This window comes from Dipodomys spectabilis, unplaced genomic scaffold, assembly GCF_019054845.1.
Source record: "Dipodomys spectabilis isolate Male_0828 unplaced genomic scaffold, ASM1905484v1 ptg000784l, whole genome shotgun sequence".
NCBI classification, from domain to species: Eukaryota; Metazoa; Chordata; class Mammalia; order Rodentia; family Heteromyidae; genus Dipodomys; species Dipodomys spectabilis.
Genome location: NW_024871461.1, coordinates 355,907 through 371,209, shown reverse-complemented (window position 1 = coordinate 371,209; position 15,303 = coordinate 355,907). Strand labels below are relative to the sequence as shown.

The following is a 15,303-nucleotide window of genomic DNA, read 5'->3' as shown; positions in this document are numbered from 1 at the left end:
TCAGGCCTGGGAGCGGGAGGTGTGGCTCCAGTCACGGGCAGAGAAGCTAGGCGAACGCATGAGGCCCTGGGTTCAAGCCCCAGCCCTGGCACAAGAGAAGAGTAATGCTGAGATGTGGGCAGGGCTGCTGTCTGACGGCTGTGCCCGGCACGGCTCCTTTACTTCCCGTTCTTGAGACAAGGCCTTGCTGTGTGGTGCGGGCAGTTGCTGAGTGCTGGGGGGGGGGGGCGCGCACGCAGAGCCTGCCCGTGGCGGGGCCTTCCCCACCTGACCTGTCAGGCCAGCCGCCCGCCTGGGCCTCTGGCTAACTTGTGGCTGCCTCTGCAGAGGGGGGAGAGGCAGCCACCATGCGGGCCTGCGGGGTCAGGCCTGCGGGGTCCGGTCTGGGGATCAGGCCTGCGGGGTCCGGTCTGGGGATCAGGCCTGCGGGGGTCCAGCCTGCGGGGTCAGGTCTGGGGGTCCGGCCTGCGGGCCCGGTTATTCAGTGCGCCCCCCTCTCCGCCGGCCGTGGCGGCTCCAGCCATCTTCCCGCCCCGGGGCCCGCGGGCATCCGTCACATCTTATCGGGCTGACACGCAATCTGGCGACAATTACCGCAGCCCCATCTTTGGGAGACTTCAGCTCCAGCTTGAGAAACGGCTGCGGTCGTCAGGGCGGGGGGGGAGGGGGGAGCGGGGGAGGGGGGGTCCTTGGTGGGGGGGAGCGGGGAGCGGGTCCTTGGTGGGGGGAGGGGGGCCGCGCCCCTTGCGCTCCTTCCGCCCGCCCAGCCCCAGCCTAGGACCCGGTCGGTCGCCTCCCACTCCACCGCCCACGGCGCTTCTGGGAACCGCCCCGCCCCGCCTCCGCCCGGGCCCTGCCCTCGGGGCCGGGGTCGCGGGCCTTGTCCCTAAGGCCCCTCCGTCCGTCCCGCCCCGGGCGGCCCTGTCGGCCCGTGATTAATGGCGGCGCGGCGGATGGATGCGGCTGTCAGGCCGCCGGCCGCGCTGACCCGGGCTCGGCCGCGATCAATGCGCGGACCGCGGCTGGGCGGCCGCGATAAGATGGGCGCCGCCCGCCCCGCGCCGTCAGCGCTGGTGATGGATGGTGGTGGACGGTGCGGGCCCGGCCCCGCCCCGCGGACGCGTGCGCATGCGCGTCTGCGCACCTGGCGGGCGGGGGCGGGGCCCGGAGAGGCGTCCGAGAGCCCCGAGAGCCCCTCCCCGCCCCCCCTCCCCTCCCCGCCCGCCGCCCCCCTCCCCGCCCCGCCCCCCCCCTCCCCTCCCCGAGAGAAGGCGCCACGCAGCTGTACAAAGTCGGCTTTATTCGTCTCTCGCTCGTCCACAGTGAGTCCCGCCCCGCACGGACGGAGCACCCGCGGCCGGCGGCGGCCCGGGGCTTGGGACCGGGTCTAGACAAGGCCACGCGTGATGGGCGGCGCCGTGCGGCCGAGACGCGCACCAGGGCCCGACACGCCCGCGGCCCGCTCGGCCCTGCAGCTCCTCGGCTGCGTGTTGGTCCCAGGCGCAGTGCGAAGCTGAGCTAGCCGCCCCGGGGGACGGAGGGCGCCGCGGCCAGTCCAGCAGCGCCCCCGCGCCCCGGCCCCGCGAGTCGGAGCGGACGCCGACGCCCACTCCTCCTTCAGGGCCCGTCGGAGAGCGAAGCGCTGGCGGGCGCGCCGGTGAGGGCCCGCCGCGGGATCTGCTCCCCAGCCTCCAGCCTCGCCATGGGGCCGGGAGGAGGGCAGACCTCTGCTTGTGCTTCCTTCGGGTTGGGGGGGCGGGGGGGAGCGGGGCACACCGCAGCTGCGTGCCGCAGGGGCCAGGATCAAAGGCCCACAGGGAACTAAGTGGACAACTGGCCGCCATGACCCTCTGGCAGTCACCTCACTTCTACGGGCTTCTGCCAATGCCACGAGAAAAAGAATAATTTCAAACTGGAAAATCTAGCACTTTACACAGTGGAATGAAAGGATAAGAAATTTAAAAAGCATCATTAAATCAAGTCCTTGTGCCACAGCTGCGCGCTCCCCGGGGCACGCTCCCCCCTGGTCCACAGAAGCTGAGGCTCAGAACAGAAGGGCTCCCATGCTGCCCACCTCGCTCTGCTCCTTCACGAAGATCTCAAAGTACTGGTAGATGATGGTCACGGCAAGCAGGATCCCGGTTCCAGACCCGATGGCACCTAGGAAGTCCGCCAGGACCGAGAGGGCTCCGATGCACAGCCCGCCAAAGGCCGCTGCTGTGGGGATGTACCTGGGGGTGGCAGTAGGCGGCCTGAGCTCAGCCCAGGTCCCTGCCCAGCGGTGTTGAGGAACACGGCCTGTGCACTGGCAGTTTTCCAGCAACAGTGGCAGCCATGCTCTTGGGACAGAAAGCCTCCACCATGTGCCACACCCCCGAGGTCAGTGCCACATCTGTCCAACTGTCCTGCAGCCTGAGCCACCCTCCGATCCCAACCTTTCTCCTCTCCCCCTAGGGGGCAGGACAGCTGCACCTGGCAACCACCTCCTTTGCGCCCACACCACCACACATGCCGGCTGCCTGGCCCGATGGCCACCGGCCCAGCCCCCGGGAGGGCCAGCAGCACCCACGCAGTGCCCAGGGCCGCTGGGGCCGCACTCACCGGTTGAGCTCGTGGACCATGGAGGTCTCCCGGTGGCCTCTCATCACCATCTGCTGCTCTTTCAGCTGCTTGGCAACCTGCAGACAAGAGTCCAGAGCACTCAGGGGGGAGCTCTTGGGGGCACGACAAGTCTCCACCTCCAGGCTCTCAGAGGCAGTGACTTGCTTGGTCACTCTGCCCGTTTAACCTTTCTCAGCTGCCCCTCCAAGGGGAGGGCCTCCTGCACATGGCAACGCTTCCATGGAGCGCTGGCTTGTACTCACATCCTTGGCAGAGGAGCCCGAGACCTCGATCCATGTTTTGGAGAAGAAGGCGCAGGAGCCCAGCATGAACACGATGTACACAGCTGCGTGGACAGGGTCCTCCAGCACGGAGCTGAACGACTCTGGAGGGGACAGGTAATAGCACAGGCCGCCGACAGGGTAGGCACGCGCCGGGCCGCCGGAAGACGTGTCCTGCACAGAGATGGACTTCAGCGTGCTGGCTCACACACGGGCATGCATACATGCACCAAGCACCCAGAGGGCATGGAAAAGTGCTAGGTAGGCACTGAAGGCTTGGAGGCTGAGATGTGAGAATCAAGGTTTGAAACCAGCCCAGGCGGACAAATAGACCCATTATCTCCAATTAATCAGACAATCAAGACCATGGCTCAAGCATAGAGCACCAATCCTGGGTGAAAAAGTTGAATTAGAGCACAGGGTGCAGGGCTCACCCCCAGCACCAGCACGGAAAGTAGAGAAAACCATGAGCTAATTTTCTAATTAGGAAAAACCAATGAGTGGAATATTTGGCCACAGCAAGACACATAGCAGCCAGACACCGCGGCAGCCACACTCACCGACCACGTGCCCAGCAGGCTGACCAGCAAGTTCCCGCTGAAGCGAGCGGACAGCATCTGGGAGATGACGTAGAGGTTGGACACCAGCGCGGACTGCAGGATGATGGGGATGTTGGAGGTGTAGAAGAGCTTGATGGGGTAGGTGTTGTACTGGCCACGGTAGCGCGCCGACTTGATTGGCAGGTCTACACGGAAGCCCTGCGAGAGGACAGAGCATGTCTTCTGTGCACAGCACCTGGAAGAGGCTGCCCGGGGCGTGGGTACTGGTCCAACTGCAAACAGCCACTGGACCTGTACAGAACTAGGGTGCTCCTAAGCACACATCTGACGAGCAAGACCCGCACAAGAGACCCATGTGTTTGACCTTCAGGAAGAAACACATGGCTCCCCACAAGCGTGCTTTCGGCAGCGAGCCCCCCATGCTGCTGCCTCTGACCCGGAGTGCTAGGGTGCAGGGTGGCCACCCGGCTAACTGCCAGTCAACACCGGGAGGCAGGACGCTAGCTCACGAGTCAGGAACTGGGAAGCAGCTCGGCTGTGAGCCTGATGGTTCAGGAAGGGGTGAAACAACCCTCCCTCCCTCCCCCCCCCCCCCCCCCGGGGCACTGCGCACCTGGAAGTAGATGACCACGGCAAAGACAAAGATGGTGGCGATCAGATTCATGAGGTTGGGGAGGTTCTGGCGGTAGAAGGCCTCTCGCAGTGCGCGCACTTTGTCGGTGCGCGTGGCCAGCAGGTGGAAGAGTGCTATGATAGCGCCTTCGAACTCCATTCCTGTGGCAAAGGAGGGCACACGAGGAGAGGAACAGTGTGGACATAATTACACACCACAGGGAAAGAAGACGACTTCTGAGTCACTTCGTTTTCTTTCAGACTACAGCTGTGAACTGAGCAAGTGACTCCGCTGTGTGGGATGAAGGTCCCTAATTGAGAAGTCCCAACCGCAGCAGTGCAGAACTCAGCCAGAAGGGGTAGTGCCCTTTCCCCACTGAAAGGCTAAGAGCAGCTGCCCCGGCCAGCGGCTCAGGGATCCTGCCCCATACACCCTTGCCCACACGTGGTCCAAACCAAATGGGAATCTATGCCCTACACAAGATGGTACCAGAGGAGGTGGGCCGGTGGCAGGGCACGCTGCCTGAGGTTCAGGAACAGGCAGACAGATGAGTCCAGGAGAGCTGGGCCCAATGCCTGAAGGCTCAGACATTTTAGGAATGAAGGAGAAATTTAAGATAAAAGCCAGTCTCTCTCACCTTTGGTTCACAACGTCCATTTCACCTGCACAGAACTCTGCACCAGGGGCCAGAGCCAGGGGCTGCGCTGACTTCACAGAGGAGGAAGCCGGGGCAACTTGGGAGGCAGAGGGGAGGGACCTGCTTCCCCTCCTCCCACCAAACACCGCGCGCTCACCACCCACACTGGGCCTTGTTCACCTGCTCCCAGCCACACATACACTTGCTCATTCTTCCCTCACCATTTTCAGAGCTTTCCTTAACTGTGGGTGAGGCCCTCCCATAATACCCAGCATGTGTCTCCCAGGACCAGGGAGGACCTGTGGGATGAAGGCTAGCTGACACCGTCAGGTTAGGTCCTACCTCTCCTAAATTCTAATTATTTCTTAAAATTCATGACCTGCCCAGTCCCCAGGAACGAGGCTCTCCCTGTTAGCGGCGCCTGGGCACAAGCTGTTCTATGCCCGGCTGTTTCTGCAAATTCCCAGTTCCAGGTTATTCCCACTGCCAGGAAAGCAGCAGTGGTCAGTCTGCCTGAGTCTCCTTCCCCAACCACCGACCTGTGCCCGCCCTGCCAGCTGGAGCAGCCCTCGAGCGCCCCGCACCATGCCGTGCCGTGCCGTGCCGTAGCGTGGCTGCGAGCTGCCAGTGCCCTGCTCCTGCTCACCTGCTGGCCCGACCACGCCGTCCCCGGCTGTGCGGCCAGGAGCCCCTCCCTCGAGTGCCTCTTCCCCGGGGCCTGGACAGCAGATCCACCCTTCCCGTCCCCTGCCTGCTCTGTCCGTCCAGTCTGGCCCTGCTGCCGCTTCTTTCCAACAGGCACTCCAAGGCCAGAGGCAGTCCTGCTCACCTCCGCTACAGAGCCCCAGCCTCCCAGACCCCAGGCCCTCCTGGCGTTCCTAATGCCATACAAGTGACCACCAAGAACCGCATCTCATCCTGCCTCTTCTCTCTCAACGGCTCCTACCACAAGTGATACATCACCACCACCATTTCCTCCTCTGGAGACACAAGTGCACCCAACTCCAAGAAAATACGTTAACGTGCACATGAGTGTCCCTCAGAGGACCCTTCTGACTAACAGATCAAAAAATTAACCAACCTTTTTTTCTCACAACTGCCTTCCTCGAACTAATAGGTATGTCTACTAAAAGCACCTCTGAAATAAGATTTCTGAGGCACTAGCAGATAAAATGCGGCAAACCATGCCACCATGCCCTGCGTCGGCACCATTGGCAGTGCCGTGATCGCATGCGGCACCACTGCCGCCCTGGCTTCTGGCACTTCTTACTTGGTCCTGGAAACCAAGGTTTCGCAGCGGAGCTGTGTGCAGAGCACTCAGCGCCCGCTGCATGGGGCCTGAGGCAGACCCCAAGCTCAGGCTCCTTCAAGGCTGGGCTTGCAGGGCCAAGGGCCTTGGCACAGCAGTTCCATCATAGACAACGTTTCACCAACAGCAGCAGTAAACACATACTGCTTGTTCCCAATGAAAAGCTGGGGGAAACCCAGGTGGCCCTCAGAAGACAGCTAGCTAAAGTGGTGCCACTTCCTTGAAATGAAGGTTCGCACTGGGAAAGGAGAAGGAGGCGGCTCACGTGCTGATACACCCAGTGCCAGTGAGTGGAGGGAACGGGCCTGCACACACCTCGGCCAGTGTTGACGGTGGTAGGGCTGAAGGCCTTCCAGACGATGGTCTCACAGATGTTAGTGGCGATGAAGAGAGAAATGCCAGAGCCCAGCCCGTACCCCTTCTGCAGGAGCTCATCCAAAAGCAGGACGATTAAGCCAGCCACGAAGAGCTGTAAAAACCGAAGACTGTGGGTCAGTGTTCCCAGGGGCACAGGTCCTTCCTGCCTCAGTAATTAGATTCTCAGTATCGATTTGAAGCTGCTCGGTATGTCCTCAGCCTCCCTCCGGTGGAGTCAGAAGAGCAAACGCAAGGTCACTGGTGTCTCCAGCAACAGGCCCATGGCCGCACGGTTGAGACTCACCATCTGGGACTGCTCGGCCCTTACCTGGATGGTGATCAGCAGGCAGATCCCAGCGCCCATCTCAGAAGGGTCTCCATACATCCCCGTCATCACATACACGATGGACTGGCCGATGGTAATGATCATGCCAAATACTGCGTGTCAGGAGACGGGCATGGCTCAGTGCAAACAGCTGGGTGGGGGGGCGTTCCCACCCACAGGGCAGGGTGACTGAGGCCTTGGCCTAGGCCTGCTCCTCAGGCCAGCCTTTCCCTAGGCCATTCCATCACAGGTGGAGGAGCAGAACTCTCTGTGGGTGCTCCGAGCCACAGCCCCACCACCCCGGTCTAAGTTCAGAACTTGGGGACAGCACAATCCCACTCTAAGTTCATGATTTTCTAAGTATCTATTCTTAAAGGGGAAGCCTCAGAATGCCACCAACTTGGTTCTCATTCACTTCCTCCGCTCTTTTGCCTAATGAAGTGTTTATGGACGTTGCTTCCTACATCTCGTTTTTTTTACCGGAAGGCATGAGCACGCTTTATTGGGCTCTCCATGTTAGGTCTCTCAAGTGCATGTGGGCTTTAATTTAAATTTTTCTATTTAGTCTACCACCTGATATAAAATTGTTCAAATATCCATAAAATAGAGGTCCTACTTAACTGGGTTTTTTTTTGGCAAAACAAGCTTGAACTCAGGGCCTTGAGTCTGCGGGACAGATGACCTCCCAGGTAGGGTCGCATGCTTTAGGCCCAGGCCTGCCTGAACCCCAGTCCTCCGACACTGACGATTTTTTTGGATGAGATGGGACCTCACTATTTGCCTTGACCAGTTCAGTCCTGTCCACCTTCACCTCTGATAGCTGAATTACAGACTTCAGCCACTGTATGGCCCTATGTGACTTTCCTAAGTCCTTTTTACAACTTCCCCTCCTTTGCAGTGCTGGGGCGAGAACCCAGAGCCTGTGCAGCAGCAAGCACTCTCCCACTGCTCTGGGCAACAGCTCTGGGTTCCTAGGGCAGAAAAAAATAACAAAAAAATTTGCCAAGAGCAAAGAGAAAAAAAGCTGATCTGTACTTTTATAATGGTATTGCAAGAAGGTACCAGTGGGGCTGGGAAGGTGGCTCAGTGGTAGAGTGCTTGCCTTGCATTCATGAGGCCCTGGGTTTGGTGCCTTAGCACCACATAAACAGAAAAAGCTGGAAGTGGCGCTGTGGCTCAAGTGGTAGAGCACTAGCCTTGAGCTGAAGAGCTGAGGGACAGCGTTCATGCCCCATGACGACCACCACCACCAGCACCACCAACAACAACGAAGGTACCAGAGGCTCACACCTATAACCCTAGCTACTCAGGAACCTGAGACCTAGAGGGTGGAGTTCAAAGCCAAACTAGAATAGAGAAGTCTTAAGAGACTCTTTTTTCTGATTAACAGGCAAAATGCCAGATGTCTGGAGCACAGCTCACGTGGCAAGAGTGCCAGCTGCGAGCAGCAAAGTGCCAGGCTGAGTTCAAGGCCCAGTACCGGCCAGCACGCACACACACAAGACGTGCACTTTAAACCCTTGATCTGTGTGTCCAACATACAAAGTCAGATGTACTCAATTGTTCAACCTACTCATTTAAAAAGGTGTGCTTCAGATGTGGATGTGGGGCCGCAGAGGATGCCCTGGGCAGTTCCTGCTCCAAGCCTCTGCACACTGCCACAAAACATGGCTGATTCTGGTGGCCAGCAACCCTGCCCTGTGCTGCTCAGCAGGTCCTGTTCCTCCCATGTTACCAGGGAAAAACAAGTTTCCCAACAGTGCTCTCACCTTTCCTGCTAGGCCTTTCAACAGAGGGAAAGCAGCCCTGCCAAGTAGCTCCTCCGTGCCAGGCTCCTGGAGAGCCCCGGTGCCTGTCCTGCAGCAGCGCCACCTCCTCCTGAGAAGGACGGCCTCCGAGCCCTGTGCCCCACACCCCTGCCTAGCTGACCCCCACACCTGTAACAGCCACAGAGCACCCCAGAGCCGGCAGCCAAGGATGCGAGGAGCAGAAAGCACAACTGCTGTAATGTCCCCAAACTTTAAAGCAAATTCAGAATTTCAATATAGACATCGAGTGTTATCCAGTCTTTCTTACACTTTTGGGCTCCATTGAAGAGGGCTCTGTCTTTTGGGGTGTCGCCAACTTCGATTATCTTGGCGCCAGCCAGGAGCTGCATAATGAGGCCGGAGGTGACAATGGGAGAGATGCCCAGCTCCATCAGCGTGCCTGGGGAGGGGGGGGGTTCTCAAGTTAATGCCAGCCTGGGAAAAGCCAGGCACTGCTGCTAAAAAATGAGCCGCATCCCCCTCAACTCCTATGCGCTTCGGCGTGCTAGTAGCATTTAATTTACAGAGCACCCCTATCCTATCAGCCATGAAAATACAACTTCATTCATTCCATTCAGCCCGCCAGGTAGCATTCTCTTCTGTTTAGGAAGACAAGCATCAAGAACAGACGGTGGCATTTAAATGCACCAGAAACAGATCTATTCTGGTTTCAGTGATAAGAAAGGTGCTTCTCTCCATCAGTTAATAAGCAAGGACAACATTCAAATCATCTCTGGAAAGTCTGGGAAGAGGGTCAGCACAATTGTGTCGAGTTGTAAACAAACTCCTACTTCTATTGTGCATATGCTCAAATGAGTCACATTTCTGATGTGAAACTTAATTTGAACTCTATTTTTTAAAATGAGTCAATCAAATGCAGTATCAAAATGCACATTCAAAATCCTCTCACAGGTAAATGGTTTTGCAAAACTGTGACGTGTTTTCTGACATACATATATAACCTACAGATAAGAAGATGCAGTTGAGAAACAATTTATATCGCAAAGAATGTTATCAATGGACATGTCCTAATTTCAGGTATTTTTCCATGCTTTCAAAGTTCTCAATGATGTGGACCTGTACTGTTATCACAGGTTTTGTATCGCATCCAGACCCAGTTCCAAATGCGATGAGCAACGTAGAGATAAGCCATTCCCACGGTATGCTGACCTGCCTGCATCTCCCGCACTTCCAGGCTACACAAGCTACAAAAACTGCTGGAGTTCCACACAAAGCCAAAGCCCATCATTAAAGAAAACGAGGCTATTCAAGTCCAGTGTGCGGAGAAGACAGAGCGAGATGGGACCTACCTCGGTTAGAGGCCAGAATCACTCTCATCCAATAGAAAGGGTCGGCGGAGTCTGAAGACATGATACCAAACAGGGGAATCTGGAGAGCAGGGAGGGGGACTGGGGTCAGCACACTGTCCTCCCCCCCCCACCTCCCCACACCAAGCAAGGCAACGGGGCTCACCTGACAGCACACTAGGAAGATAAAGAGGGTGATGGCTGTCCACAGCACTTTCTCCTTGAACTGGATCTACACAAGGGAAAGAAGTTATTTTTCATGAGTAAATGACTACACAGAGAGTCAAGATGAACCCCATTCCCATTCACCAGAGAAGCCAAGCAACGCACAGAGCAGTACCGGACAGCAACGCCGTCTGCCGCAGTATCATCACCCGCGACCACGGCAAGCTGGCTTGGGGAAGGCTAAGCGAGCTGCCCCGAGCCCTCAGCCAGAGGGTCCAAGCAGAAACACCAGCAAGACTGATGCCACAGAAAGTCACTTGTACAACACACAGCCTTCAAGACACACAGCGATCACTTCTCATGTGATGACTTGGTAAGCAACCATGACTTAAGAATCTGGGACTGACCAATACTGTGTTTTCTATGACTCAAAGGTAAAAGAGTGCCACAGCACTAGGGGAGGGCAGGAAGAGCTGTAGCCTGCTTGCTGTACATGAGTACCACCTGCTTAGCTTCAAGAACGTCACCTCTTCTCAGATGCGTAAGTCAAACAGAGGACAAGAATGATTTTACAGCCTGTCAGGGATCACACTCTCCTGCCCAAGGCCTGTCACAGAGCGGTAGGAAAACTCTTGTCTTCTGCCAGCCCTGGCGAGCTCAAGGACGAGCAGTACTGTGCCCCGGGGTTCTGTGGCAGAACTGCGCGCTGTTGGAGCCCCGAGCTCTCGGGTCAGAAGCTACGTCCTGTGCGTGAGCCGTGTGCGTGAGCCGTGATGTGCCCTAGGCAGGACGCATCGGCACACAGCTGTGCTCAAGCACTGACTGGGAAGAGTTCCCTCTTTCCTAAGAACTCTTCTTCCTTAGAAGGTGGCCAGGGAAGGTACGCCATTTCAAATGAGCCATGACAAGCTTGTGGCAAAATTAACACTTTTTCCCTTTGTTGTGCTGGAATTGAACTCAGAGCCTCACACACTCCGCCACTGAGCCACATAAGACTAAGTTTTCAAGACTTCATTTTTGAATGACTCGGTCTCCTGACTACAACCAAGTTTAACAATAAATCTTGAAAAGCTCTTTCCCAAGTCCTGTCTCTGCCTCCAAAAAAGTCTCTAAATCTACCTTGGCTCAGTACTATGGGTGCTTACCCACTCTGGCAAAAGTCAACGGAACACTTTTATTTCCAAAGCCATTTTCTAAACTGTCTGTCCCTTTTCCACTCATCTGTACCGTTACGTTCCACGGATGCAAACTACACGTCCCACTCACTTGGGCCCCTGTCTTCTCTGCCTTTGCCAGGAATGCATTCTCATACTCTAAACATCTTTCTCCTTCAAAACCACCATCGAACATCACTGCTCCCAGACTGAATTCCTTCCCGAGCCGCTGCTGGATCTTGCACCTGTCTTCCTTGTTCACTTCTGCTACAGAGACCAAGGACACACAGCTATTGTGAGCAGTACAGAGGATGGAGCCCAGTCATGTGGGCTCTGAAGCCGCTGAACCAACAGGACTAGCAGCACTGTAGACTTCACTGTCACAGGCAGACTGCATCTCAAGTGTTTATTTCAAACCATTTTAAGTAAAAACTGAAAGTTGAGTCTAAGTTTCTGTGTGGATGTTAACCACACACAAACATGTGAACACATGAACAATCGTCTGACACCGGAAATCTGAGCTAATTAAAACTTCCTTAGCATCCCTTGCCTTGACAACACCCAGTCTGCAGCAGAGCAGTCCCAGAAATGGATACTCAACACAGCGCTGCTTTTCTAGTGTTGGTGTACCTGCTGAACATTGCAGCAGACTTGAGGACCGCGACCAGCTACCTACCAAGCAGCTGCCGTCCCTCTGGTGGCTGATACTCCCTGCGGGCGGTGGGAGGGTGGTCACCCCACCGGGATCCTGGCTGAGCAGCCCACTCACCACCCACGTCCATTTCTGGGGCAGGACAAACGTGAGGCACGACATCCAGCCAGAAAAGACATCCCAAACGAGGGGAGGGACGAAAAACAACCAGGTACACACACTGCAGGTGGGGGAGACAGGAAGCTTCCGTTTGGGGTGTTCACTGCCGTTTCCTTAGGCTTACCTTCCTCTCCGGTTTCTGTATCTCCGGCAGGATGACACAGAAGGGCTTGATGACTTCCAGAAATTTGACTTTGATGGAGAAACAAAAGAAGGGGAGTTAGTCTCTGAAACCTGTGGCCTACAGGGGAGCCGGGGAACCCGAGGGGGCCGGGGCCCGGCGGGGAGGCAGGCCGGGCCTGGGGGCCTGGGAGCCCGAGAGGGGCCGGGGCCTGGCCTGGGGGTCGGGGAACCCGAGGGGGGCCGGGATCGAGCGGGGAGCAGGCCGGGGCCGGGCGGGGAGCCCGAGGGGGCGCCGGGGTCCGGCGGGGAGCAGGCCGGGCTGGGGCCGGGCGGGGCGGGGAGCAGGCCGGGCTGGGGCCGGGCTGGGCGCCGGGCGGGGGGCCGGGCGGGCGGGGAGCAGGCGGGCTGGGGGCCGGGCGGGCGGGGAGCAGGCCGGGCTGGGGGCCGGGCGGGCGGGGAGCAGGCCGGGCTGGGGGCCGGGGCCGGCGGGGAGCAGGCCGGGCTGGGCGCCGGGCGGGGGGCCGGGCGGGCGGGGAGCAGGCCGGGCTGGGGGCCGGGCGGGCGGGGAGCAGGCCGGGCTGGGGGCCGGGCGGGCGGGGAGCAGGCCGGGCTGGGGGCCGGGGCCGGGCGGGGAGCAGGCCGGGCTGGGCGCCGGGCGGGGGGCCGGGCGGGCGGGGAGCAGGCCGGGCTGGGGGCCGGGCGGGCGGGGAGCAGGCCGGGCTGGGGGCCGGCCGGGCGGGGAGCAGGCCGGGCTGGGGCTGGGGGCCGGGCGGGCGGGGAGCAGGCCGGGCTGGGGGCCGGGCGGGCGGGGAGCAGGCCGGGCTGGGGGCCGGGGCCGGGCGGGGAGCAGGCCGGGCTGGGGGCCGGGCGGGCGGGGAGCAGGCCGGGCTGGGGGCCGGGCGGGCGGGGAGCAGGCCGGGCTGGGGGCCGGGCGGGGAGCAGGCCGGGCTGGGGGCCGGGCGGGCGGGGAGCAGGCCGGGCTGGGGGCCGGGCGGGCGGGGAGCAGGCCGGGCTGGGGCCGGGCGGGGAGCAGGCCGGGCTGGGGGCCGGGGCCGGGCGGGGAGCAGGCCGGGCTGGGGGCCGGGCGGGGAGCAGGCCGGGCTGGGGCCGGGGCCGGGCGGGGAGCAGGCCGGGCTGGGGGGCCGGGCGGGCGGGGAGCAGGCCGGGCTGGGGGCCGGGCGGGGAGCAGGCCGGGCCGGGGCCGGACGGGGAGCAGGCCGGGCTGGGGGCCGGGCGGGCGGGGAGCAGGCCGGGCTGGGGGCCGGGCGGGCGGGGAGCAGGCCGGGCTGGGGGCTGGGGGCCGGGCGGGGAGCAGGCCGGGCTGGGGCCGGGCGGGCGGGGAGCAGGCCGGGCTGGGGGCCGGGGCCGGGCGGGGAGCAGGCCGGGCTGGGGCCGGGCGGGCGGGGAGCAGGCCGGGCTGGGGCCGGGCGGGCGGGGAGCAGGCCGGGCTGGGGCCGGGCGGGACCCGGACCCCCGCCTCGCGGGCTCCGGATCGCGGGCGCGTCGGGCCCGCCGGACTCACTCGCCATGGCGGAGGCTGCGAGGTCCCGGCGTCCCGCTCCGCTCCTCTGCCCGGCGACACAGGCTCCGCGGCCCGAGCGACACGTCAGTGCTAGCCGGGCGGCGAGCGGCGCGGCGCGGCGGGGCGGGGCGAGCGCGCCGCTTCCGCTTCCGCTTCCTGCCACGCACAGCGGCGGCCGCGTCGCCTCCGCCAGGACCACGACGCCCGGCGTGCGTGCGTCGGAGCGCCCGGCGCCTGCCGGGAGGACGGCGCGAGGCCTGCCGGGACGACGGCGCGAGGCACGCCGGGAGGCCGCGCGGGCTCCTGCTTCCTCGTGACCTGCCCGGCAGCCCGGAGGCGGCGCGGCCGGGGGGGGGGGGGGGGGGCGCGGCCGGAGGCGGGGGGCGGGGCGGCGCGGCCGGAGGCGGGGGGCGGGGCGGCGCGGCCGGAGGCGGGGGGGGGGGCGGGGCGCGGCCGGAGGCGGGGGGGGGGGGGGGCGCGGCCGGAGGCGGGGGGGGGGGGGCGCGGCCGGAGGCGAGGGGGGGGGCGGGGCGCGGCCGGAGGCGGGGGGGGGGGGCGCGGCCGGAGGCGGGGGGCGGGGCGCCGGCGGGGGGGGGGCGGGGGGCGGGGCGGCGCGGCCGGAGGCGGGGGGGCGGGGCGCCGGCGGGGGGGGGGGCGGGGGGCGGGGCGGCGCGGCCGGAGGCGGGGGGCGGGGCGCCGGCGGGGGGGGGGGCGGGGGGCGGGGCGGCGCGGCCGGAGGCGGGAGGCGGGGCGCCGGCGGCGGGGGGGGGCGGGGGCGGGGCGGCGCGGCCGGAGGCGGGGGGCGGGGCGCCGGCGGGGGGGGGGGCGGGGGGCGGGGCGGCGCGGCCGGAGGCGGGGGGCGGGGCGCCGGCGGGGGCGGGGCGCCGGCGGGGGGCGGGGCGCCGGCGGGGGGGGGGCGGGGGGCGGGGCGGCGCGGCCGGAGGCGGGGGGCGGGGCGCCGGCGGGGGGGGGGGCGGGGGGCGGGGCGGCGCGGCCGGAGGCGGGGGGCGGGGCGCCGGCGGGGGCGGGGCGCCGGCGGGGGGCGGGGCGCCGGCGGGGGGGGGGGCGGGGGGCGGGGCGGCGCGGCCGGAGGCGGGGGGCGGGGCGCCGGCGGGGGGGGGGGCGGGGGGCGGGGCGGCGCGGCCGGAGGCGGGGGGGCGGGGCGCCGGCGGGGGCGGGGCGCCGGCGGGGGGCGGGGCGCCGGCGGGGGGGGGGGCGGGGGGGCGGGGCGGCGCGGCCGGAGGCGGGGGGGCGGGGCGCCGGCGGGGGGGGGGGGCGGGGGGGGGCGGGGCGGCGCGGCGGGAGGCGGGGGGGCGGGGCGCCGGCGGGGGCGGGGCGCCGGCGGGGGGCGGGGGCGCCGGCGGGGGGGGGGGGCGGGGCGCCGGCGGGGGGGGGCGGGGCGCCGGCGGGGGCGGGACGCCGGCGGGGTGGGGCGGGGCGCCGGCGGGGGGGGGGGGCGGGGCGCCGGCGGGAGCGGGACGCCGGCGGGGGGGGGGCGGGGCGCCGGCGGGGGCGGGGGGCGGGGCGCCGGCGGGGGCGGGGCGCCGGCGGGGGGCGGGGCGCCGGCGGGGGCGGGGCGCCGGCGGCTCATCCCGGAGGCCGAGATCTCGCCCCAGTCCGGGGACTTAACCTACCGTGAACGCCCGCCAGGGCCGAGGGCCGCCCGTGAGCCGTGACCCCGGGGAGAGAGGGCAGCTGGGCCTGGGCGCTGGGCAGCTGGGCCTGGGCGC

At 63.9% G+C, this 15,303-nt stretch overlaps 1 protein-coding gene across 2 annotated transcripts; it reads right to left on the bottom strand.

Moving 5' to 3' along the window:
- Positions 1 to 1,283: 1,283 nt before the first annotated feature.
- Sec61a1 (SEC61 translocon subunit alpha 1) lies at positions 1,284 to 13,689 on the bottom strand. 2 transcript variants are annotated; one of them, XM_042673246.1, is made up of 13 exons: positions 13,574 to 13,689; positions 12,053 to 12,120; positions 9,965 to 10,030; positions 9,802 to 9,880; positions 8,760 to 8,891; positions 6,687 to 6,796; positions 6,317 to 6,470; positions 4,056 to 4,216; positions 3,443 to 3,640; positions 2,865 to 3,056; positions 2,602 to 2,678; positions 2,039 to 2,231; positions 1,284 to 2,002 (listed from the first exon to the last, which is right to left on the bottom strand). In XM_042673246.1, exons 1-12 carry the CDS (start codon positions 13,578 to 13,580, stop codon positions 2,045 to 2,047), a joined length of 1,431 nt encoding a protein of 476 aa, XP_042529180.1. In that variant the 5' UTR covers positions 13,581 to 13,689; the 3' UTR covers positions 1,284 to 2,002; positions 2,039 to 2,044. The 2 variants fall into 2 exon arrangements, with proteins under 2 accessions (XP_042529180.1, XP_042529179.1); XM_042673245.1 differs by having other exon boundaries at positions 1,284 to 2,231.
- Positions 13,690 to 15,303: the final 1,614 nt, after the last annotated feature.